Source organism: Grammomys surdaster, unplaced genomic scaffold (genome assembly GCF_004785775.1).
Source record: "Grammomys surdaster isolate TR1022 unplaced genomic scaffold, NIH_TR_1.0 145, whole genome shotgun sequence".
Lineage (NCBI taxonomy): Eukaryota > Metazoa > Chordata > Mammalia > Rodentia > Muridae > Grammomys > Grammomys surdaster.
In genome coordinates, this window is record NW_021604603.1 from 4938468 (window position 1) to 4964151 (window position 25684).

The 25684-nt window shown below is 48.8% G+C and overlaps 1 protein-coding gene across 1 annotated transcript in view; it reads right to left on the bottom strand.

The window, feature by feature from the left end:
• Nucleotides 1-25684, bottom strand: part of Nav1 (neuron navigator 1) — a 144799-nt gene that overhangs the window by 91503 nt on the left and 27612 nt on the right. Inside the window, exon 2 of the mRNA XM_028764664.1 lies at nt 3471-3573. Coding sequence (XP_028620497.1) covers nt 3471-3573 — 103 coding nt within the window. The remainder of the gene's footprint in view (nt 1-3470; nt 3574-25684) is intronic.

Genomic DNA, 25684 nt, shown 5'->3' on the forward strand with positions numbered 1-25684 from the left:
AACTCGATTCTTCTCTAGCACATGGCCTGACTGACGTCAGACAGGGTTGAATCGATGACATGCGTAAGGTATGTAGGCCACCGAAACTGGGTGGGCTGAGACAACCTCTGGCTGGACATGGGGTATGCAAAGCAAAAGAATCTTTGATCTGTGATCACTTCTCATTCACATGGGACGTGAGTCACAGGTTATTGGTTTTATTTTAATTGTTTTTATGAAGTTGCTTGAAAAAAGAAAAGCCCTCCCAAATAGTCTATTGAGCCTGAGAAAATGGTCTTCCATTTCCTTAGCAGAATTGGAGGAGTCAGTGGTCCTGAAAATCAGCATGATGGGGTCCTTGCAGCTGACCCGTGGGAATGAGTGACCTCTTGCGTGCTGGCCTCCACCCATCTTTCCCTCTAGGCCCAACAGTCCCAGCATCCCTTGCAGTTCTGCCTCAGCTTCTAGTTGCTGTGGACCTCAACACCATCTCCTAGGGGACAATGGGAGTTCCCTGATGGCAGGGAAGCCATGGTCATGGCGTAACTCAGTCTGAATGCTCACCCCCATATTCTAGTACCTCATGAGGGATCATCAGGGAGCAGACCCAGGATGACTGTACTGAATGCAGTAGAGAATGTCTCAACACAGATGAAGGTCGGGGCCTCCTGCAGTAAGTACTTAGCAAAAATAAGCTGATGAGATGATGATGGTGGTGGTGATGAGGAAGAGGAGGAGGAGGAGGAGGAGGAGGAACAGGATGGAGCAGAAGGAGCAGCATGAGACCATGCTGAGAACATGGGGGTACACAGGGGAACTGGTTTGGGTACTTGGCTTCCAACACAGTAGCAAGCACGTAAGGAAGTGAGGGTTCCCCACTCACTTCTGCCTCTGGCCTACCCTCTGTGGTACTCTCTGAACATAAAATCCCTCTTCCCCTCTTTTGAGGCTCTATTTTATTGTTGTTGTTGTTGGTTTTATTTTGTTTTGGTTTGGTTTGGTTTCCCAAGACAGGGTTTCTCTATGTAGCCTTGGCTATCCTGGAACTCACTCTGTAGACTAGACTGACCTCGAACTCAGAGATCCATGTGCCTCAGCCTCACGAGTGCTGGGATTCAAGGGATGCAATACCCATCTAGTTTCCTTCCTTCCTTCCTTCCTTCCTTCCTTTCTTTCTTTCTCTCTTTCTCTCTTTCTTTCTTTTCTCTCTCTCTCTCTCTCTTTCTCTCTCTCTCTCTTTCTTTCTTTTTTTCTTCACTAAACCCCATCTCTAGTTCTCAAGGAAAAGGGTTTCTAGCTAACAGCTGATTGTCTGAACTAAAACCAGCGCTTAGCCCAAGACTTGTCTCTCAGGTGAGGTCAGTTTTGTTTCCTCTCCTCACCATCCCTAACCTCAGACTCTCCTCACTGAGGGAAACACACCTACAGAAATAGAGGATGTGGAAAGAGAAGTTTCCAGAAAGGAACTGAGTCTAAGTCACCCTGTGAGTCCCAAGGGGAGGGCAACCTTGGCAGATGCACCTTTGAACCCAAGGCCTTCGGGGATAAGACTGTGTTCTGAAGGTTGGTGCCTCATGCTGTGTGGACACACAACTGCCTCCATCAGCCTGTGGGGTCCAGCATGTGTAGCTTCTCTCAGGTCTTTTTTTCTAGCCTAGGGAATATTGCTCCAAGGTACAGGGAAAGATTGATTGATAAAAGGCACTTTAAAAAGCTAAAGAGCCATAAAAGTCAGGACACTGGTGTTTGGGTTATCCAAGTGTGGACCAGAGCTAATGTAAACTAAAGGCTAAGAGAGGAAGTGACCCGGAGTCCACAGTAAACAGACGACCCAGACGCCTGTTGGTACTTTCTTTTCCATAAAGGGAGACAGGAGCCAGAGGCCCCAAGGCTCTTGTCTCAACCAGTCAGCTTTACAGAAGGCTTTAGGCTTCCCTTCCCATCCAAGCAGAGTCTTCCCTACTTCCCTGGGGCCTTGGGGCAAGCATGAAGACACCAGGAGGCTGGAGCAGCTGCCTCTGCCCTGCTTCTGTGGGTGAGTCATTTGGGGTGTAACTCTCAGAGCAGCTCAGCAATTCTCAGCTTCTTTGGCACGATCCTGGCCGGTGACTTGGCACTGAGAGATGTCCCAGAAAGTTCCTTGGATAGGGAAAAGATTCGTCTACAGGGGTCTAGACTGTAGGATGATTCAGCTGAGTTAGAGCCTCCACTCTACCTGGATTCCTGCTTAGGGCTGTACCAGGGCTCCTGAAGCAACACAGACCACCCGCTTTCCCCAGACTCCCTTGACTCGCTCCTCTCTAGTCGTCAGGAAGATGCTTCGGTATCTGGGAGTAAGAGCCAGCTCTCTCAAGGCATGGATGTGAGTGGGGATGTGGGAGGTGGAGGGAGGTAAGGGAAGGAGAAAGGTCTCAGCAAGAAGACCTAGAGCCAAAGGATGAAGGCTTCTGAAGACGGGTTCAGCAGCAGTCATGTGTTCCCACATAGACTGAGATGCCCTAAAGGTAACAGGCCTCCTGACAACGAAGGTACCCAAGTGTGTCTGCCTACTCCTCTGGCCACGCCCTGAGCTAATGAAAGTCCCTTTCCCATTGACCCTGTGACCCAGCTTTGCGTTCAGTTTTCCAGCACCAGGAGACAAACAGGAACCTATCTCTAGTTCAACTGAGGAGGAGGCTTCTGGTTCTTAATACACAGGCTTCTAGTCTCTGTGTCCATGCCCCACGATTTCCCAATCTTGGCTCCCTGCTCACCTCCCCCCCTCAGAACTTAGCTGGGCCCTCTGTCCCCCTTAGAGCTGACAGTATGAGCTCATCTGAACAGCCCAGGGAAGCCCAGAGGAACTGAATGGGAAATTGTGACTCACGGAGGGGCTGGTGCCAGAATGCTGCTCTTGGGAAAAGGGCTGCGGGAGGGCTGTGGACCCTTTAGCTGGAGGCTTGGGGGTTTCTGTAAGGGCTGGGGGATGAGAGGGATACCACGGGGTTGATTTTGTGGGTGCTAGTATGTAGGCCCTGACTGGTACTCAACCCTCCTTTAGGAGTGCTAGAAGAGGCCTGAGGATACCTGGCTGGCAGTGGGCTGATGAGCCCAGGTGTTGGGGCATCCTAGCATCCCAGAGGGATGGGACTGAAAAGCAGGAGGGGCATTCAGTAAACAAAGCCCTCTTGAAAGAGGAGGAGCCTGCGGCCCACAGAGAGAACAGATATCACAGACCGCACACCTGGGCTTCCCACCCATACCCAGGCACCATCACAGGTGAAATCCATGCTCAAGCAGAAGCAGAAGCAAGACTGAGCGGGGTTTCTGCTGTAGCCGGGTTCCCCTTTCCCTGCAGCACTGGCATACAGGGCTCCAAACGCCTGTGTTCACAGAGGCCAAGGCCATCTGGTTAACTTGGGATGCCCCTGTGGAGGCGTGGGGAGACACTGAGGCCGTGCCCTCCAGTCCCAGGAAGAGCGAGCGCATCACCAAGGGCAGCTCAAACTTACCTGTGAGCCACCTGGGAGCCTCGCAGGCTGGACATGGTTTCTTCCAGGTTCTGTCGAAGATCCAGAACATTCTGTACTGTCCTCTTTCTCTGTGACTCTGGATCTGGCAAGGAAAGCAGAAGGAGGTGGTGAATGAAAAAGACTTCCTGAAGGCACCTGGGAGTCAGGGAAGGGGAGACAGACACCATATTTCATTGATCATTGTTGCCTCTGGTTTGGAGAGGTTCTTCTCACAGCAAAGACAGAGATCACAGGCAAGGTTTTCTGTGGTGGAGTGAAATGGAACCCCCACCCCACCCCCCAAACCTCCTCTGCAGCAGTATGCTGGTGTGTGCTTAGGGCTCTTGGAGGAGGGACACTGTGATGGACAGAACTTGTCTATTTTCACCCTATAACTATCCCTACATGGCCAGTTTCAGTCCATCAACATATCACGGGCCATCGTTCTGAAGGGTTGGGACATTCGGAGCTGCTCTGAGAGGTCTAAGAGGTGGTCCTAACAGCCTCCTAAAGGTAAGGTGGCTGGTGGGAGCGGGAGATGAGCAGCCATTTTCTGGGGCAGTTCAGACCCTATTCAAGAGTTAGAATCCCATCTGAGGAAGAAGCACAGGTGTGACCAGAGTCCAGTCACAGTCAGGACCACTTTGCTCAGCCTTGGTTTCCAGGCAGGATGATGTTAGCCTGGACAGATGAGAGCCTCTAACTGGAAGAGAAGCTTCACACTTTCTCCCATCCAGGGATGGGAATAGCATCCAAATGATGGAACAACTCAAAAGACCTTCTTCTCCCTTCTATTGACCCATCCAAGAAATCTTTATCAAATACCCACTTGGGGCTGGGCATGGTGGGGTACACCTTTAATCCCAGCACTCAGAAGGCAGAGGCTGGTGAATCTCTGTGAGTTAGAGGCCTGTCTGGTTTACATAGCAAGTTCTAGGCCAGCTGAGGTTACACAGTAGAGGCCCTGTTTCAAAAGAGAAAAGAAAAAAGAAGAAAATGAAAGAAAACAGAAAAACAGAAAAACCTCTAAAACAATGAAACAAAACAAAACAAAACAAAACAAAACAAAACCAAAAAACAACCCAAAGTCTTCAACTCAACTTGGTACTAGGCATTGTGCTAGGCTCTGAGGACACTAAGAGTCTTGAACCCTGCTCCATGGAAAACCTTTTACATAGGGACCCAAAATCACTGTCACTGAACAGAACCCAGCTTTCCCAATCCTCCTCAAGAGATGGCTTCAGCAGTTAGTAGTGACGGAGATAACAGTGGGACCATCCCTCTCCTCCCTCCTTCAACCCTTCCAGCCCTCTGGACAAGCCAACCTTACCCCACTCCCAGGCCCAGCCTCTCTCCACCCACAGACTCAGCAGGGGAGCAAGCTCCTTTCGCTGCCAAAGAGAACATTTCCGAATCCCCTAAGAGGTATTTTTTTTCTCAAGACTGAGCTCAGGCTGGCTGACTGTCACTGGCTGGCTGGCCAAGAGAGGCTGGGTGGGGTGGAAGGGCCATGCTGTATGGCTCTCCCCAGAGCCTCTGGGACACCTTCTTCAAGGACCAGTTCCAATCCTGGGCCCAGCCATCTCTGTTTCCCTTCTTTGGGGTATTGTCCCTCCCTCCAGCTTCTTAAGCCAGTCCTCTGTACTCAGGGCTCCATGATGGTGTCAAGGGACAAGGGGAGCTGGCAGGCCTCCATGCCAGTGGTCTGAGCTCTGTCCACAGCCCTGGCGTCGTCTCTCTGGCCTGTTTATCCTGGCAAGTGTCGCCTTGCAAGCTGCTCCCTAACTTTAAGTGATGGCTTGGCATGGGACACAGTCAGGGTCAGACAGTGTACACCTATATTTTAAGGTTTAATTCACAAGATCAAGAACACAGCACGGGTTTCACAAAAGGGTGACGCTTTCTGTGGTTTGGATGGAAATGAGCCAAGGTATATATATCTTCAAAGGGTGTTTCCAAAGAGGAAAGTGCCAGAGAGTTATTCAGAGGCTTTTGGGTATGCCCAGTCCTCTGCATACATCATCCAGTCCAACCCCATCTCCCATCTGTAAAATGGGAGATTTGTGCTATTGGTCCATTTTACAGATGGGAACACTGACACTTTGAGATCAAATAAATTACTCAAGGCCACATAAAGCACAGGGTAGAGCTAGAGTCAACCTCTTTTGATGCACTTCTGTATCAGCAGTAACATGCACAGTGACTGCAAACAGTAAGTGCTTAATGATATCTCAAGATTTAATGAGAGCTACCACCATTTAAAATCGTTCATGTATGTGTGAGTATGGATCTATTTGTGTATGTGTGCATGTGTATATGTATGTATGTGTGAATGTGTATGTATGTGTATGTATATGTACATATGTGTATTGTACGTGTGTGTGTTGGATACGGTGGCATTAAAAAAAAGGCCCCCTCTCTTTTGGTCAGCTTCATTCCTAATTCTTTAGGTTTCTGGGCACTGCAGGGAATGATGGGAACTAGAACCCAGAATCTTGGTAGTGACAGAGAACAATACACAACTCCCAATATATCAAGCATGGCGCCTTCTCAACCCAGCCTCATCAAAGACCTCTGCCCCAACCCCTACATTTTCCTATATCAACCGAGTAGAGTAGAATATACACAAATACCACACACACCACACACCACACACACATACACACACCACACACACATACACACACCACACACACATACACACACCACACACACATACACACACCACACACACCAGGACTCAACTCTTCAAAAACCAGAGACACCAAGGTCCTGGAAATGGCTTTGCCCGGTCCTATGTGTCACAGAGGTGGGAAGCCAAGATGCAGGAGCATGACCATCTGGATGGCAGAGAGGCTAAGAATTATCTGCAGACCCCATGGTAGGCTTAGAGATGGCAAGAAAGCTTGATTAGATAGGAATGACCGGATATGTTAGAGCCCTGGCTGGGATGGTCCTGTAGAGGCTACACCCTAAAGCTCTCTAGGTGCCTCAGCAATGCCCCCTAGTGGCCATCTAGACTATGACATTTTACATTTCCACAGCTAGGTCTGCTCTGTGTGTGTGTGTGTGTGTGTGTGTGTGTGTGTGTATCTGACTGTGTGTGTAGTATGTAGTGTATGTGTGTGTGTGGGGGGGTGATATTCATATTTCTGATCTTCAGGTCAATTTTTCTGTGTTTAGCTTTCATTAAGTTGTATTTGCAAAAAAAAAAACTCACCCTACCCCTTACCCTCACCCCTCCACATCTGTACCCTGTTCTACCCTAGCACCAGGCCTATTTTTCCTAAGCTTTGCCTCTTTCTCACAGAGCACAGTGAGAATGAAGATCTGGAAGGGGTGGAAGGATTTGAAGTACTAGTCACTTTGTGGCAACATTTACATAACCTAAAACTTGGAGGCTGCCTCCCCGTGTCTTGGTCAACCCTGTGGTCTCGGCATGGGTGGGTCTGGGAGAAAAAGCTGAGGTATGTGAAAGATGGAGGCGTCTCTTCCTAGTGTTGCTCAGGATGTTTCCAACCTATGTGACACCTTTGTGTATGTTACAGCTAAGTCTTTGCAGAACACGTCATAGCTTCAAGGATGAAGTGTGTGTGTCATGTGTGTATCGTGTGTGTATGTGTGCGTGTGTCTGTATCTGTCTGTCTGTCTGTCTGTGGAGTCTTACTATGGATCAACAATCAAATATACTTGATACACAGGTGCATGCACACAGCAATGCCAGCGACCGTGTGTCTGCTCCACGTGAGGCACGATGGTAAGCATATGACTCTGTGGTATTTCATTTGATTCATTATATTTGTTTGGATTCCACCCCCCATTCTTTCCATTATAATATATTGCCTCAGAGTATGCACATCTCGCCAAGGTGTGCCAATACAGTGTTCTGCAGTTCTGTAGATACACACACACACGCACACACACACACACACACACACACACACACACGCATGGCGGTTTGGATGGCTCTGCCTTCAGTGCGTGACTAAGAAATTCATGAGGAAAAGAGGCAATCTGCACCTGAGAAGGGAAGGCCCGGGGTGCACTAGGAGGGTGGTATGAGCAAATCCCTTCTACTTACCTGGCATGAGACAAGGGGAACAAGCCTCCCAAGAATGCCAAGACAGGGTTTGCTGCTAAGCTAAAGAATTGGACACTGAGGAAAAACTGACTTTCACTTTGGTGTCAAGAACATAGTTCTTAGGCCGGTAGCTGTGGTTTACTAATTTAATCTTAGCATTTGAGAAGCAGAGACCAGCAGAACTCTTGAGTTTGAGGTCAGTCTGGTCTACAGAGTTCCAGGACAGCCATGTCTATATAGAGAAACCTTGTCGCAAACAAACAAACAAACAAACAAACAACAAAAACAAAAAAGAACACAGTTCTTAGTGTCAAGATGAAAACCCACCATCCAGGTCCTCCGCTGCCCCCTTGCTGCTGGGCTGACCCTCAACAGGTTACTTCCTCTTGCTACAGTTTTCCTTTCTGCTAAATGGAGAAAGGAATGACCTCACTGCAGTGAGGCTTAGGGCCTCGTTCACTCACACACTTAGCATAGTGCCTGGCACACAGCAAACTGCCTGGAAATACAGCTGGGATCTGGCAGAAGACAGAGGTGGGCAGACAGTGAGGCTGGAGCTCCCCACGCTCTGCCACTCACAAACAAGTGGGACCATGCTCTTGCTTGCTGAGACCCTCACACCTGGACCTAAGGGCAAGCGAGATACACTCAGCAGACCTTGCTTCTGCACTATCAAGCCTGACTAGCTCCTTTTCTCAGGGCTAGTTGTGCCTTTGGGATGCACTTAGTTACAGGGACTTTCTTGAACCAGAGGCTGAGATGTGAGATAGTAATGGACAGGGAGCCTCCAGCTCAGAGTAAAAGCCCCGACAGATTCAGGCAAGTTCTAGAAGGAGGAGGCTCAGGGGGATCCATCACCCAGTAGTCAGATTTCCCCACGTTCTGTGAGGTTTTAATTATTAGCCAGCAATTAAGTAAACTGCAATAACTTTTGACTATTGAAGCTTTAATTACCTTCACCAATGTTTCAGAACCCACAATCCATGTCGCTCAGGGGAGGGCAATCGAGATCTGGCTGGATCTGCACCTTACCTCTAGACTGCCTTTTCCTGTGAACGGCTGGGTGAGGTACAAGCCCCCAGGAGGGACAGAAGCGAGCCAAGGGGGAGCTTGAGAGCATTTGCCACCCTCTCACACTAACAGGAAATGACCTCTCCTCTAAGTCCACAGAGGGGACTCAGGGCTGCTGCGACTCCTGGCATGGGCTCTTTTTCTCACTGTCCAGTACTGTGGGCTGAGACGGAGGCTCAGATGTATCTGCGGAAGAGGTAAGTCACAGCCAGAATTAACCACAGGGGATGGTCTGGGCCTAGATCCATGTAGAAATCCAGGCCAGCCTAAACGACCTGGAAACAGGAAGCACTGGGCCTCTCCGTGTCTGTTTCTCTCTCACACACACATCTCAACAACTCTTCAGAGGAAGAAAACTCTCCAACCCTATTTGATCCCTAGTACAGGGATCTGATTTTTAAATTCTGGAAATCTATCACAATTCTGGCTCCTAAAAAGATTCCAGCCCTAACCAGCAGGCCATTTTCTCCCAGGACTCACTGAAACAGTGGAAAGACACTGGGGAGTTTTGCACATTGCTGCCAGGATCTGTTGAGCAGTACTTTGTGTTTTAGTGAGGTCAAATGTCTCTGGGAATCAGAATCTTTTCTTCCCTCTTTTCCACTCAAGGACAAAAATCTACCAACTCCAGTAAGAGTAGGCCAGGCTGGCTACTACAAGGTACTCCTGGTTCATTCCTACCCCTGCAAAGGCTGACTCAGGCACCGTGGTAGGGAAAGCTAAAGTCTGACAAGCGACCCCCGACACAGATCACCCCAGACTGAGGGTAGAGCACAGCAGCTTGTTTGAGGGGCAACCCTACCCTCTTTCCCCACCCCTTCCCAAATCATCCACTGACCCCAGAGGTCCTAGAAGGCAGCAGGGTGGACAGGCCTCCACGCCAGAGACACCCCCTGTCATGGAGCAGGCAGGCAGGGAACTATTTATTCTGTTACTAACCTCATCGTTCCTCTCATCCCCCCACTTACGTCACAATATTGTCAGAGGCAGCTGACACAGAACCCCGCAGTGCAGCAAATCCTGTGCTTGTAGCTGTTCAGTGCACTCCTGCTCCCCAAAGGAGCCCCCAGGGATTTTCTCTTGACCCTGAAGAACCCTGAACCCACTCAGTCAATGAGCTGGCAGGAGTCCTCCTGATGGGTGCTCCATTGTGAGGCACCAGACAGAGCCAGGACTTAAAAAAAAAAAAAGCAAACAGATAGGCCATATGGGGACATTAGACAAAAACTACAACTACAAACAAACCTGGGGCTAAACAAGAGAAGGATGGATAGGCATTACAGCCTGGAATTTTCCAGGCAGGAGTCTCCCTGGTTAATGGTTTTGATCTTCACTGAGGTAAAAGTCTCAAGAGAACACATCAACAAGCTGTGGAAACTTGGGTAAGTGACTTCTCCCTGGGCCTCAGTTTCCTGGTCTGTAAGTAAGGGAGTGGTGTAGTTGACTAAGCTCTGCCAGTGTGGTCCTGTGACTTTGTGCTAGGCTGAGGTCTGTATAAATGCTCATTTTAAAGCATAGATTCCAGTGTGTCACCCCCAGAATTTTGGTTCAGCTGGCTGGAGGTGGCTCCCAGGAATCTGCTGGACTGCCAGCTCCGAAATCAGGTGCTGTGATTGGAGGGTCCTACTTTGCATTTGTGTGAACACTTCGAGAGCAGGAGACCAGACAAAACACCAGGGCTCAACATCCCCACCCAAAGTGATGGAGAAATACCGCTGGCACACGTCAGCTCTCTGCTATATCTTTCCAGTAAGACAGCCACCAAAATCTTGTCAGGTCTCTAGGGCTTGTTGCAGAGAACAACCACACGGGGGCGCTATGGGTCCTCAGCTGCCAGCAGCCTCGCTTTGCATTGATGCCGCAATGCTGTAAGATGGGCAGCTGTCTATCTCTCGGGCTTGGGAGAAGTCTCCCAATGGCTTCTTTCCCTCTGAATTGCTTCTTTGCAGGCGCTGCACTCCTGAGGCAGACATCCTTCGTACTCCCCAGTCCCTGACCCTGGCTAGGTTAGCACATTTGGAGAAGCACCATCTACACAGGCAGTGCCTGCCCTGTTCCTGCTGAACCAGTTTAAGAACAGGGCCTGGCTTACTGGGATTTTTCAAACTCTTAAGGTAGAAGTAGGCTCTGGAGACCCACAGACTCCCTTGGCAAGCTCGTATCCAGAGCCAAAGTTTGAGAGAGAATCCAGCTCACCCTGGAGAAGCATGTGGGGTCCAAGTCTGTTCTCTGGAGGTCTCATTTCTGCTCTTTTGCAGTGTGCTTGGGGCAGGTGGCTTTCTGGGAGAGGTAGGAGGACAGACTCCTTCCATTATGCCCCATTGAGGTCCTTTTGGGAAGAGAGGAGCTCTCTGCAGTGAGCTGAAGGCAGAAAGGGATCTCTACAGGGCTGGCTGCAATGCTGGTGCTGCCCAGCTTCACGCTGCAGCCTTTGGAAAGAGCTTGCGGAGTAAGCTTACAGGCCCAGGGGACAGCTACTTCTCAATGACTTGTACTTGGGGAAGGCTTTGCTAGATTAAGGACAATTAGTACTGTGGGTCAAGAGACCAGAAGACCCTGTTTGGAATGACTGTTGTAAGGTCCGTCTGTCTGTCTTTCTCCCCCACCCCCATCCCCGTTTTGTTTGTTTGTTTTGAGACAGGGTTTCTCTGTGCAGCCCTGGCTGTTCTGGAACTTACTCTGCAGACCAGGCTGGCCTCCAACTCAGAGATCCACCTGCCTCTGCCTTCTGAGTGTTGGGATTAAAGGCGTGTGCCTCTGCCACCTGGCTGGGTCTATCTTTTTTATCTTTTTCTATTACACTTCTGAAGAAATTCCTCCCATCCCTTTTCCTTTGAACACCAGGTTACAGAATAAGAGAGGATTCAAAGATTTGATGCTGGATTGGGCTTGTAAGCAGGCCTCCGGCAGAGGAGACAGTCTGCCTGCTTTAGACACACAGAAAGGTTGCTGCTAAGGGCAGGCCCAGGATCTCCTGCCCAGTGACCCTCAAGGTTTACCTTTACTGGAAATGTTTTCTAGTTTAACAATGCCCAAAGCCTTCCTGTGATACCCTGCTCAGAAGATGTTGATGATGTCTCTTGTGCAGCTGCTTCTGGGAACCGGGAATGGTTGTTATAGCAACAATTTACACAGCAGAGAGCCATCTGCAGGCAAGGGAATCCAGAGAAGAGGAGAGGGGCTGGGCTCAGGTGTGAATAGCATTGCAAGAGGCCTGGGGGATTTCTGGTTATGACCCTAGTAATGCTAGTTGTTGACTAACTCTTCTCATCTCTGATACCAGGTACTGTCCTAGAGCCTTTATGTATATGAACCCTGTTGGTTGCATGATACTCCTGGGCTGGTCTATTTATTACCCCAAATTTACAGCCGAGAAACCAGAGTTCAGAGCAGCTGATACTGCTGTTCAGGATGACACAGCAGCACATGGCAAAAGCCAAAACGTGAAAACAGGTGTTCTAGCCTCGCCCGATACTGGCGCCACGCGCTAGAGACGGTGAGGCATGTCCACGAGGTTTAATCAAACGCTATAAACTCCAGTTTTTAAAATATGTAATTCCACAGCTTCCAGCATGTTTGCACATCATCACTCATGTAATTTCAAAAATATTTTATCACCCCGCAAATAAGCCCTGTACACTAAACACTCACCTGCCATTCTCTCGTTCCTTAACCCTGGCAAACACTAGTTAGTCTACCTTTTGCTCTGCAGATCTACCTACTCAGGATCCTTCATATAAACAGAATCACACACTCTTGTGGCTTCTGTCACTTTGCACTGCCTTTCAAGTTGGTCTATGTTGCCATATGTTTCACACCTCTGTTCCTTTTCAGGGCAGAATAATATTCTATGGTGTGGATAACATTTGCTTATCTAGCCATTGTTTGATGGACATTTGCTTCTTCTCCACTTTCTGCCCAGTATGAATAATTCTACCATGAAAATTCACACATGTGTTGACATCTGCTTCTATTTCGCTTGAGTGTAAGCTTAGGCGTATATGTTATATACTCCTGATATACTTAGGATCATGTGGTAATTGTGTGTTTAACACTTTGAGGAATGGCTACACTGTCACCCAAACTGTCTGTACTCTGGCTGCTGCCTAGCCTCAGCAACACTTGCTATTGTCTATCCCACCTTAGCTAGCCCAGTGTGCCAAGATATTTCACCAGAGAGGCAATATGTGTTTTCCTACTGATTTAGGAATGGTGAACACCTTTTATATTTGAACTAATTAAGGTGTAATTCCTTCGATTTCATTAGCCACATTTCAAGTACTCGCCAGTGACCTTGCCACATTGGCTATGTTAGCCACTGCGGCCCAGCTACAAAGCATTCCTGAAAGTGCTAGGTGCTGTGTGGCATGTCAGAATCCATTGGAGTGGGACTGTATAATGCCACCAGCTTTTTCTCCAGAAGTTTGGCACACCCCCTGCCCTGAGCCTCCCTTCATTCCTCCAGAATCAGCCCCCTGGGTGGGATTACATTGTATGTCCCAGCTTTTGTACATAATCCAGTCCATTATACGGGTACACCCATCTTCAGGTTCCCAGGGTCCTAGTGGCAGTCAGGAGTAGAAGGTAAGACCTGGCTGTGTGTGTGGCTGCCTTTTATGTAGCTTTCCCTGAAGGACAGGGTGTCTCTCCCTCAGACCTGTTCCTAAAAGATGGCACCCTTCCTCCCAGAACCTGTCAGTGGCAGTGACTCTGTCAAGATGACAGCCTGTGGACCTCAAACCAGGCCTGACAATGGAGGGTGTAGGGTTGATTTTAAAGATTCTGAGGGAGAAAGCTGGGGACAAAGTTTGGACTTGGTAGGGTTGCCCCAGAAAAAGGAGGTGCCCCCAGCCATGGAAACTGTTTACTCTTCCAGCTCCCCCAACCCACCTCAGCTGTGGTGCTGACTGACACTGGGGCTGGGCTGCCTCCCGGACAACTGGAGCTCCTGGGACCGCCTTCTGTGTTACTGATCCTCAGCTGCTATCACCGAGGACCTCTGGGTTCAGCCATCTGTCAGTACCTCCAGGGTGACCCTCCATGCCTTAGACAAAGGCTTGGGAGCGCCCACCTACCCACTCCCAGGGCTTAGGCACAAGGCAGAGTTGCCAAGCTGTTAGCTTTAAGAAAGACTTTCAATTGTGAGACAGAGAACCCCATGGTAAGGAAGGATAAGGTCTGTGGAAGAGATGGTGTTCTTGGGGATGGTAAAGGTTGGAAAGAAAGGAGGTCATTTCCTGGGCGGGTTCTATGTGCTGCAGTTGGCCCTAAACGTGGAGCGACATTCTGTCCTTGGGAGAATTGTCCCAAGGAAAAATTGTTATCCCCATTTGCAGGTGTTTGGTTCTGAGAGGCCAGTGAACTCTCTAAGGTCACACAGTTAAGGAAACGGCACTGCAGAGACCTCGGTTCTAGTCTCCCTTTGAAGTCCTTGCCTCCTTCCTTAATAAATTACCAATGCCTACAAGGACAACCCGGAAGGACACACGAGACTCCTCCTGACTGGCGTGCTGGAGTCAGAGTCTTCACAGACCACAGGATGAGGCCTGTCCTCCACGCTGGGATGAATGAGATAAATCATTGCCAGGAGACAGGAGAGTCATGGGCCACTGGCCAGGCCAAGAATTCTCTACCTCCACGATGCAGGGCCGCCTGCCAGTCTTGCAGGCCTTACTGGCAGCCACTGCTCCTGTCCAACACTTCCTCGAGGGAGTCTTTTCTCCCAAACTGGGCTTTGTCCCAGCTCTGCAACCTGCAAAGCTTCTGGCCTTAGAAGAAGCTTCCTAGAACGCCTGGCAGGCGGGGCTGTATGGCCTGCTTGCCAAGCCAAGGCCAGTCACTGCCTGCATAGAACATTCACAATTCTCTCTGTCCGATTCCCTAGGCAGCCTGGGAACCTGGGCCACAGAGCCACCTGGAGGTACAGCAGCAGCAACAGCAGTGCCTTCACCTGCTGCTTCCTCACAGGGAAGAGTGGAGAGGGGGGTACTAAGGCTCTCCTGCCCAGGCCTGTCCTCACTAGCTGGTCTCTGCCCTGAGGAACCTGGATCCCCTACAGCTAGAAGGAGAACACCACCAGCACAGACTCCGGTCTCAGAGCAGAAGCTCTGTGTCCAAGTCACAGGATTTTCTGGGGCCTGTGAGCAAGTTGATTAGTCTCTCTGGGCCTCAGTTTCTCCAGGTAAAGATCATTAAGCCCATCCCTACACTGTTGAGAGTAGGGGAGAGGGTCACAGAGAGGGGAGGACAAGAAGGACATGTGAGTTCGTTATCTGCAGAACCAGAGGGCCTCCAAGGGCAGGTGGGGCCTCATAGGGAACCCCATCAGTGGGGCTTGGGCAAAACCAGGAAGAAGTAATGGGGGAATACCCAGGCCTTCCACCAGCCCATGCCCAGCCCTCCAGAGCCTGCATTCAGCTCAGCAGCCATGTACCTACCGAAGTGGCTGAGCACCTAGTCTGGGTAGCCACTTGAATAGAGGTCCCTGAACATTCCAAGCCTCTCAACCTGCATTTGAGTTAAAGGACAATGTATTTTCCAATATGGAGGGCCTTCTCCTTCCTCATAACCCCACTTTGGCTTGGCTGCCCAGATGTGTCCAGGCTGTGGAAAAGTCTAACCTGGGTTCTTGCTGCTGCAATCCTCTCAGGAGACACAAGTACGTGGAGGAAAGTCATATTTCATGGGCAGAATATCACTTAGACTAGCCAGGCACCCACACAGGGCAAAGCACACTAACAACCCTATGTCCAGGGCCTTGGAGAGTTAGAGCCAGGAGTGCCTGTTCACAGCACAGGAAAAGGGAGACCTTGCCCAAGAGGGACTAACAAAAGCCACCAGGTGTCGTTTGTTGTGTCTCTCTACCCTTTGGACTCATCCAGGTTGCTCAAGAGGCCTTGAGGATGGTCGGCTGGCCCTGAAGATTAGTTTAAAGATGAGAGAAGGCAGCTCTTAAAGAAAGTAATCAGGAGGAAAATGGAGGCATGTGTGTGTGTGTGTGTGTGTGTGTGTGCGTCTGTGCAAACACATGTGTATGTATATGTACATATATGTGTATTTCTGTGTCTGTGTATGTCTCTCTGTTAGGAATCAAGGTGTGTGTGAGTGCACACACACATATATGTGTACATGTATGTATTTCTGTATGTATATGTTGTCTGTGTGTGTGTAGGAGTCAGGGTGTGTGTGAGTGTGTGTCTGTGTGTGTGTGTTTATCTGGGTAGGACCCAAGGCCTGGCCAACCTCGATTCTTGGAAATACAGCAACACTTTGGCAGAACCTATGCCATCTGTCTCTCTACCTTTGGTGGCAACCAGCGCCTATTTGATGCCTACTGTGTGCCAAGTATTTCACACACTTCAAGCCTTTAAAGCTCCCACAATATTCTGTGAAACATGTTCTGTGGGAGTTTATCCTGCCACAGAGAGCCTGATTAGCAGTTTGCATTTGCTTTCAGCTGTGAGGTACAGGGCTGGGATTTGAACTCAAATTCACCAACTCCAACCCCAGTGCTCACCGCACGGGATCCCTGTGAAGCCTGTACTACACCCCTCTGTTGTTTTCAATGAACAAGAAACAGAGCCCAGAGCCTGACTAGTCCCGGCTCTCCTGACTCGCTCCTACCTGCTCTGGGGAGACATGCTGCCGACTGTGCTGTGCCAGCCTTCCCAGCCCCCCACCCCTTCTGCCTCTGCAGCCAGGGGACACATGCAGTCATGACCACATTCTCACTGAAAATGATCTTCAGCCCATCTCTGGCCAGAAGTCCCAGCAGCTGGTGACCCCTGAACCCCCTCCCTAGGGTCATCTATGTTTAATGAGCAGGGTGCAAAGGGACTCCAGAAGAGCCAGGGAATCAGCTGTCTGACGCTGATTGAATTTCCCTCCTCCAAAGAACAAGGAGAGTCCCTGGTTCTAACGGCAAGGCTTTGCTCTCACTTCTGCTATGCTCTGACTAGGGCAGCTCACGGCAATGACTGGGGAGCTGCTCCCCGCTTCCAGTTCCTTGTGTTCCATACACCAGGAGACCAGGTACCTGTAGGTAGTTGCCATGGGAACAGCTGGCTCAGGCTTCACTCCTGGGGACTACTGAGCCTAGCCTGAGTGTGTGTTCCTTCTCCCACTGGGACGACAAACTGGAGGACACACTCAGGAGTAAGATATTCATGCAGAAGCACTAAGTCCAGGCTAGAGGCTGGGGGATGACTTGGGTGGCTTCAAACACCTCAGTCACCTACCACCTGTGGAGTCACAGAACAGGTCCATCCACTGAACCTGACATCTTTGCATTTTGAGACTTCAGCATCCCAGGTGACCCCAGATGACTCTAGGGACCTTGGCCTAGAGTCTGAGGCTCTCTGCTATAATTTTTTGATGTGTTATTTCTCCACGCCCTCCACACCTGCCCATCCTTTCACCCATCCACCCAGTCTGGCTCCCTGCTGCACCCTTGCCCGTCTGAGCTTCCCACTGTTCCATCTGAAGGCTCTTCCCTGCTTAAGAGAATCCCTGGTTCAGGTCACATCTCTTCCCAGAAACTTTCCTGGCCCACATCACACACAACTTCTTCAGGTTCTAGAGTTTTCTATCACTGAGCCGTTGATCAAGGAGCACATGTTGTACCAGACGCAGTAGTGCAGCCTTTAAGTCCCAGTACGTGGGAGGTGAGGCAGGCAGATCTCTGAATTTGAAGCCAGCCTGGTCTACCTACTAAGTTCTAGGATAGCCAGAGCTACATTCACAGTGCAAGCCTTACTAAACAAACAAACAAACAAACAAACAAACAAACAAACAGGAGTGCCTGTCACCTCTGCAGTGGCAGTCCCCAGTAATGCCCACTGGTTTGCCTACTGTGACACTACCCTCCCGACAGCCCTACCCAATGCCAGCGTCACTGGTGATCAAGCAGCAGATGCCCAGGAAAGGCAGCCTGAATGACCCCTGGAGAACACAGATTGTCCTTCATCCCGCCCTTCCCCTTGGTATACAACATGATACCTCTCTCTCTGTATCCCCGTAGCAGGTTCCACCACAGCCTGTGTATCCTTTCTGACCCATGCCTCTTTACACAGCTGCTGGCTCTGAGGGCAGAAGCCATATGCCATCCATCTTTGAGTGCCCAGACCCGACATTGTACTTAGGCTACTGCTGGTGTCTTAGTCGGGGTTCTATTGTTGGGAAGAGACACCATGACCATGGCAAGTCTTATAAAAGAAAATATTTAATTGAGGCTGGCTGAGAGTTCAGAGGTTTAGTCTACTATCATGGTGTAAAGCATAGTGGCATGCGGGCAGACATGGTGCTGGAGAGGTAGTTGAGAGTTCTACATCTGGATCAGCAGGCAGCAGGAAGAGAGAGTGACTCTTGAGCATCTGAAACCTCAAAGTCCACCCCCTGTGACATACTTCCTCCAACAAAGCCACACCTATTCCAAGAAGGCTACTCCCTATGGGCCTATAGGTCATTCAAACCACCACAGTTGATCTTCAGTGCAGACTTGTAAAATCAACACATCCCCAGGCCTCTGGTCAGACCCTTTCTTACCTGACTCAGGGCAGAAAAACAGGAATTAAGGGGACATGGGAAGGGAAAGGAAGCCCTTGTCTTGGGACTGCTAGAAACATCTTGTCAGCTGAGCCGCAAGAATTCTAGCACAATTAACAAAATCTGCTGTGAAGACTGCCTACCTAGAGACGACACACCTTTTGTATACAGCTATTTCAAATAAAAATGTTAAAACAGCAAAAAGCCATGGGTAAGGCCTGAGCGCCCATAAACTTCAACTAATCCTTCTCCAGATGTCAACCAGGACACTTCACAAACAAGACTACTATAGTTGTTGTTGTTGTTGTTTCGAGACAGGGTTTCTCTGTGTTGTCCTGGCTGTCCTCTGTAGATCAGGCTAGACTTGAATCACAGAGATCTGCCTGCCTTTGCCTTATTGAGTTAAAGGTGTGTTGCCACCACCAGCCAGCATACTCAAGTTTTTTTTACAGTAAAAAAAAAAAAATACATCCTTCCTCCCTCGTGCACGCCTCATGACTCAGCTCAAATTCTCACCAGTGCACCTCAGAATCCACCCTTTCATCTGTTTACTAAAAACAATCTCAAACTTTCCCTAAAGTCCCTTAGAAAAACACTACCATCAGAAGCCACCTAAATTGTGTGTGTGTGGTGATTGTTAAGACCCAGGGTACAACTGTCTGTGGAGGTGCTCACACCCACGCCTGGATGTGTGCTCTTCACTAGGGGCTCCTCCTCCTGTCAGTGTCCATTCTGAAGCCGTGCTGAGAGCTCCTCGTGAACTCCAGCTCCGCTTTCCACCCGTTCATCCTGAACTCCTTGTCTGCTGAGCAGCAAGCTTCAGCTGAGTGGAGGCCTCTGAGAAGAACCCTTCAGGCTGCGTGGGCTGCAGCAGGGAGCTGTGTCTCTGATCCCCAACTCTTCCCATTCCCCTTCCTGCCAGGCTCTTCCTGCTCACTGATTAACAAATGAGTAAGGATACCCCCCCCACACACACACACAGGCACAAACACACACCCACTCGTCACCTACAGCCTTCTCTCTCCTGAACTGCCACCATTCCACCGCATCTCTCCAGCTCATTTCCTTCAGGGACCTTGTCCAAGGCCGGCTGCCAGACCTCCAGTCTCAGCCCTTGCTCATCCCTTCCAGACGCAGCAGCCTGACCCTGTCAGCTTCTCCAGCTGTGACAGGCTTTATTCCCCACAGGTGGAGACCACCTTGCCCTTCATTCTCTTTCCGCAGGGGCCCGACCCAGGACTCTGCCTCAGATCCTTCCTCCAGGAAGACTCCGCGGCTCTGCCCCATGTTCCCAGAGAACACCTGACTCCTATAGTCACTGTCTCTGTGCTCACACATACACATATTCGTGCACACATAACACAAAAACATATATAAGCACACCACACATACTACACACACACACACACACACACACGCCTTTGTCTTCCTCTCTGACATCCCAGCCTCCACACTCTCCCAGGTACAAATCAGTGGGAAATACCTCCCCAGACACCATAAACGCTTTTAATGGAGACCAGGAACTCATTTTAAAGATTTTCCTCCATTTCCTGAGCCATTACAGATCCCTGTTACCTGGGAGTCAGAGCAATTGTCCCCAGGCAGGCAGACATATATTTTACTGGACATACAACTTTTAAACACACACAGAGAAAAACTACAATAAAACTCACTACCCAGACTTTTAAACTGAGCTATCTGTCACTCACCCTAATTCCCCTCTTTCAATGGCCCTTTCCCTTAAAAGGCTTCTAAAGAGCCTCACTCAGCCAGCTGTTAGGCAATGCTTGGCTCTGGCCACATCCTCCATTCCCCACAACTCAGCGCTCAGCGTGTGGTAACGTAGTCTCCTGCCCATACAAGCCACTCTGTAGTGAGAGCCTCCTCAGTGAGACAACACAGGCTCATTAAACGTTTGCAAACGAGTGAACGTACGTATAAATGAATGAAGGAGACAGCTGGGAGAAGAGATTCCAGAGGTAGAGCAGCTCCACATCCAAGAAGAACAGGGTTGGGAAGAGGGAAGAGGGAGAGGACATATAGTCCTGGAAAAGCCACAGCACATAAATTGTGACCAATGACCAAGAAAGACTCATGCTTCCTGTCTGAGTCGGCTTTAAGCCAAACATTCCCCATTGCTGACACGGGCCCCTGGTCCACAGCTGGGGAAGCTACGTGTCTGCCCCATCAGGAGCAGGTGCTAAGTTAGAGCCTTATGGTGGGCTGTGCTTAGAATCCTAAGCCATATCCAGGTTATGGGGCTGAGTGCTGTGACCAGTTAATGGAAGATTCAGAAAGCCACTCCCTTTCCTCTCTTATTTACCATCCTCTCACCTGGCAGGAAAGGAGGTCCCATGGTTCTGTTCCTCAGCCAGGGACCAGGGACAAGGTAGCTCTTCTGCACTCCCTGGAGATACCTGCACCACCACCTCTGTGGCTTTGTCTATGCTATGCTTTCAACTTGGGAGGCTTGGCCTCCCTGGATGCATCCACCTGTCAGAAAGCACGCTCTCAGCACCATCACTGTGCCAGACTCTTGGGAAAACAAGTGAGCAAACCAAGCAAGACTGGTCATCAGGGAGGTCCCTGAGAGCCTTCTCTCACAAACTCACTCCCCTGGGCTCTGGGGCTGATCATTCAGTTGTGACTCAGGTACAGTGGCTCTCAACCGAGAACAGAAATACTTCTGGAGACACTTCCGACTAGATGTGTTACTGGCATCAAGTATGTAGTGGCTGTGGATGTCACCAAACATCTTCCGATGTCCCAGGCAGCACCCTCAATAGAGGGTTGTTTGGCCCCAGTGTTGACAACGCTGAAGTTGACTCTGTCATCTTACCAGCTCTACTCTGTAGAGCGCAAATCCCTTGAGGAAAGAATCCATGAGCTGAAGGAGCTGCAGAGGGTCTAGAAACTCTGAAATTAAATGCAAATCTTATACCAGCATATAATGTTCATTTTCTGGAAAGAAGGACTCGAGAACAGGCTAATTAAGAGCCCCTGAGATGGAGGCAAGCGTAAGTCTTGGGCAGCCCAATAAGGAAGCCGTAGAGTATACAGTATACAGTATACAGACACTTAGCAGGCAAATCCCACAGCCCAGATGCTCTGAGATCCTTAGTTGAGCATCCACCAACACTCCCATGAGCTCTCACACCTCTCTCAGAACGTAGGCAAACTGAGCTCCACAGACAAAGCATCCTCCTCGGTGTCTACTCTTTGCCTCCCCACCAGTAGCTTTCTATAAATGGCTTCTACAAAAGGGAAGACAACAGGGCTTCCATGAGATGCTTGGGGTTCTTGGTGGGTACACTGGGATTATCTGCCACTGGAAAGCCTTCCTCGGAAACCCTAATTGATTGTAGATCTTGCCCTCCATTCCCATCCTGACTCCCTGGATAAACTGAGGCCTTAAATTCAAGGTTAGAAGTGTGTGGAGAGCCAGACACATAACCTCACACACAGGTTCCAACCTCTGCTACTCCCCTTCCCAGCCTTCTTCTTAATGGAGATAGAATTTATCAATGTGAGAGGCAATTTCACTCTATCATGTCAGGGACAGGGAAAGGAGATAAAAGGACATTTGACTCCCTGCTGTCAACCACGGATGCTAATGAATCCTTTGCTTCCGAAGACGATTATCGAACAGAATAATTCATCGCTAGAGATTAATTGGACTAATTATGTTGGCTCTCAGAATCCCCTGTATAATTATTTTGTATTGGGCCAATGTCAGTGATAATCCTGTGATACAGGAACCTCTTCCCCTATGGGAACAGCCCGCAGAACAGGATGCCTGAGTTTGAACAGTGGGCAGGTATAAATGACACGGACAGCCATGTTTCTGCTCTGCTCTGGTTATGCAATGCCTGTGTTTTGTGTGCTAATCCTTTATTCAGGGTAATATGATCGTTTGTTAGACCCCAGATCACTTTCCACGCTCCTTCACTGAGCGCAATACTCTAGGTCTCCCAGTCCTTTCCGGGTGACATCACTCCTAGGAAGAGGTTGGCCTGCTCTAGGCTCACCTCATATGCTTTGTCTCCTTCATGCTGCCCTCCATCCACCATCCCCGTCACCACACCAGAGAGCAGAGAGCCCAAGGCCCAGCAACAAGGTGAGTCCTACTCCGCTCTGACTAGCCACACATCTCCTTATTTCAGTCAGCAATCTATCACCTAGCTCTGTGAATGCAAAGCTTGAACAAACCTGAGTTACTCTGACCCGTCATAAGCTGCATTGCTGCTCCATGTTCTGGGGCAATTAGACACAACACATCCAGGCAGTCCCTCTTCTCTTCAGTGGTGCACAGGTGAATTAAGAAAGTTTGGACTGTTACAGGAGCGGGGAGGGGGAGCATATGAGAGCCCCTGGCTTCTAGCTCATCTGCCCACGTTTGAGGGCTAGCTTTGGAGAAATGGACTTAATCACTTTTTCTTCCCTGTCCATAAATAAAGCTCAGCTTCAAGAAAAAATAAATAAATAAACTTGAACCAAGATCCAGGAAGGATAGAGTAGTATCACTTTAGAATAGATAGATATAGCTAGATTCCCAGCTACAGAGAGACTCTGTGTAAGCTTCGACAAGGATCTTTATGTTCAAAAGTCTCAATTTTTTTCATAGTAAATGAAGTAATTATATTTACTTTTCAGAGTTACTAGAAAGATTAAATTAGCTTGCACACATTAAATGCTAATATAGGGCCTGATATCTGGTAGGGACTCAAATATTGTCATCTGTTACTGTAATTATCACATGTATCCCAGGTATCCCAGCAATACCTGGTTCCCTTCGGTTTTAAACCTGGCTGACTCCCAAGGGTCCTCAGCCTTGAGCTCTTGTTAGTTCTCCAAGGAGCTGGGGGGATGACACACAGCAGATACATACTAGGCTGAGAACTTCCCCCTGGTGACTGGAGATGGGCAATCTCTAAAACCCTTCCAAGATGGCTACCTAGATTCAGTCATGGAAATATATTTATCCAACAGTAAATCCTTAGAGGGAAGACCACATGCCATTCCATGTAATAATTCAAATCATTGCAGATATGCTGGCAAAGGAAACCTTCCTGCATATGCTTAGAGTTCTGAAGAAAGAGAGGGCGAGCATTTACAAGCCTGGAAGGAGCTGAAAGGTTTCTGTTAATGGGTAACTATGCATAATCAAAAAAACACCTTTTGAGCCAGGAAGGGGCTTAGGAATTGAGTGGTAAAGCAGCTGCCGCTGGAGCTCTGGGCTATGGCAGCAAGTGAGCCACTTCCTGTCATCAGCAATTCCTGCTGTGGACAGGGGCACCGGAGTGCAATCTGAGGCTGGCAAGAGAGGTAGGCTGCAGGGGTTGGGCAATTCTCCAGGAAGAAAAAGATATTTGCTGCCCAGAAGCCAACTTAAGAGCTCTCTAGGAAGCAAAGGCAGCAGGGTTAGTAGCAAAGACAGAGGCTTTGACAATGGGCAGTTGGTGCAGGGTGGCAATGCCAGGCAAATGGAGGTACATACAACCTTGCAACAAAGTTTTAAGTAAAAGGAAATTAAGTTAGAAAATGCTGGAGGCACTAAGGACAAAGTATCCAGGACTGGAGAGCCGGCTCAATGGTTAAGAGCAGGTGTTGTTTTTGTTAGAAGTCCTGACTTCGGTTCCTAGCACCCAAACCTGGAGGCTCGAAACTCCAGCTCCAGGGAAATGTCCCCTGTTTAGTCTCCTCAGGTACCTGTGCATATATTCACACACTACCTGCATAATTAAAAAATAAATGGTTTCTAAATAAACAATTGTTTCTAAGTATCTAGTAGCACAGATAAGTATCTAGTATCTAGTGGTGGGACATGCTTTTGATCTCAGCGCTAGGAAGGCAGAAGCAGATGGAGCTCTATGAGTCTGAGGCCAGTCTGGTCTACAGAACAAGTTCCAGGACACCCAGTGGTACATAGAGAAACCCTGTCTCAAAAACAAACAAACAAACAAACAAAAACAAAAGAAAAAAGTATCTAGGGAAGCTCGCACCGGGGCATTACAATGCCAAGAGCTGCAGACTTACTTGCTCCTCAAATATTCAAAATGAGGGAAACAGTCCTTTGGGAAGCTGAGGTAGGAGTAACATGAGTTCCAGGCCAGCCTGGGCTATACAGTGAGTTCAAGGCAAGCCTTGAACTTAGTAAGACTTCAACACTTAGTAAGACCCTGTTTTTGAGCAAAGAACTTAAAGGGCTGAGATGCAGCTGAACAGTGAAACCCATGTTCAATTCGTTCCCTGACGTTTAATTACACTGCTTACCAAACACCTTAACTAAATGATTGGTATATTGGTGGAGACACCAGAAAGATGTGAGACAGAATTTTGGACAGACCTCTGCATCAAGAAGTATGATGACTTGCTAAGCCATTTCAAGCTTTGTAGATTCTACTGGGAGACCTATACAAGCCTTGATTATCACCTTGTAGAAATGAAGTACTGGCTGCTGGGCCAAGGGGACAGCCAGGGATTGTCATTGAAGATTCTACTACAGGCTATGGTAATAGATCCTAGACACCCTGGCTTCACCCCAGGAAGTATCAGGTGTTCAGTGAGACAGATAGGGGCGGAAATGAACAGAAACACCCAAACATGGGCTAACAGACACCTTGGCAGAACTATAAGCTGTTTCCTTTCAGAATCACCTGGAGGAGGTGAGAGCTAGTTTGCCTTGAAGCCTCAGGGCTAAAAGACACAGGCAGAGTCTGGAAACCCTGAATAAATCTGAAGGGGCAGATATGGGACGATACAGTTCAATTCAACAAACACTGGAGTGCATGATAAATGTCTCTCAGCCTTAGAACAGTCTTTAGCTTAATCCTAAAACACTGTGACTGCAAACAAATGGTGTTTGAAACTCCCAATTTGTATAGTGACAAAATGTTAATATTTAAAAACCTGGCGTTTTAAAAAGCAGCATAAAGGGAAGATTAGAACGAACCATGTGATTCTGGGTTGGAAAAAAATCTCTATTAACTAATGTTTATTTATCTACTAAGCTAATGTTTATTCACATATTACTATATATCAACTATAGAGACATGGTCATACACAGATTAACACAGACACACATACTTCTAGTTTCACCAACTGGAAGGACCTAGAAACAGCAACATTTTAGTAGCAACCAATGCACCCAGAACACAGGTCTCAGTTCCTAATTCCTCCTCCAATCAAAGCAACAAGGATTCCTTAGAAAAATGGCTGATGCATGGAACACCAAGGCAAAGAAAATGCCAGTTGAGTCTAGAGAATTTTATAGAATCAAACAATAAAGAAAATTAATTTTGAGAGGTAAAAGCAGCAAGCAGAAATAGCTCAGGCTTGGTGAGTGCCAGAGCAAACACAGAAGGCAGAGAGATGAAGAGGAGATGGTCAAGGGCCTGGGAAGCAGGACAGGCCAGCTGACCAGCCTGGACTGGAGCCTCTCTCCATTCCCTTCACTCATCCCTAAATATCAAGACTGTTGCAGAATTCTCCCGACATAGCAAAAGGAACAGCACAACAA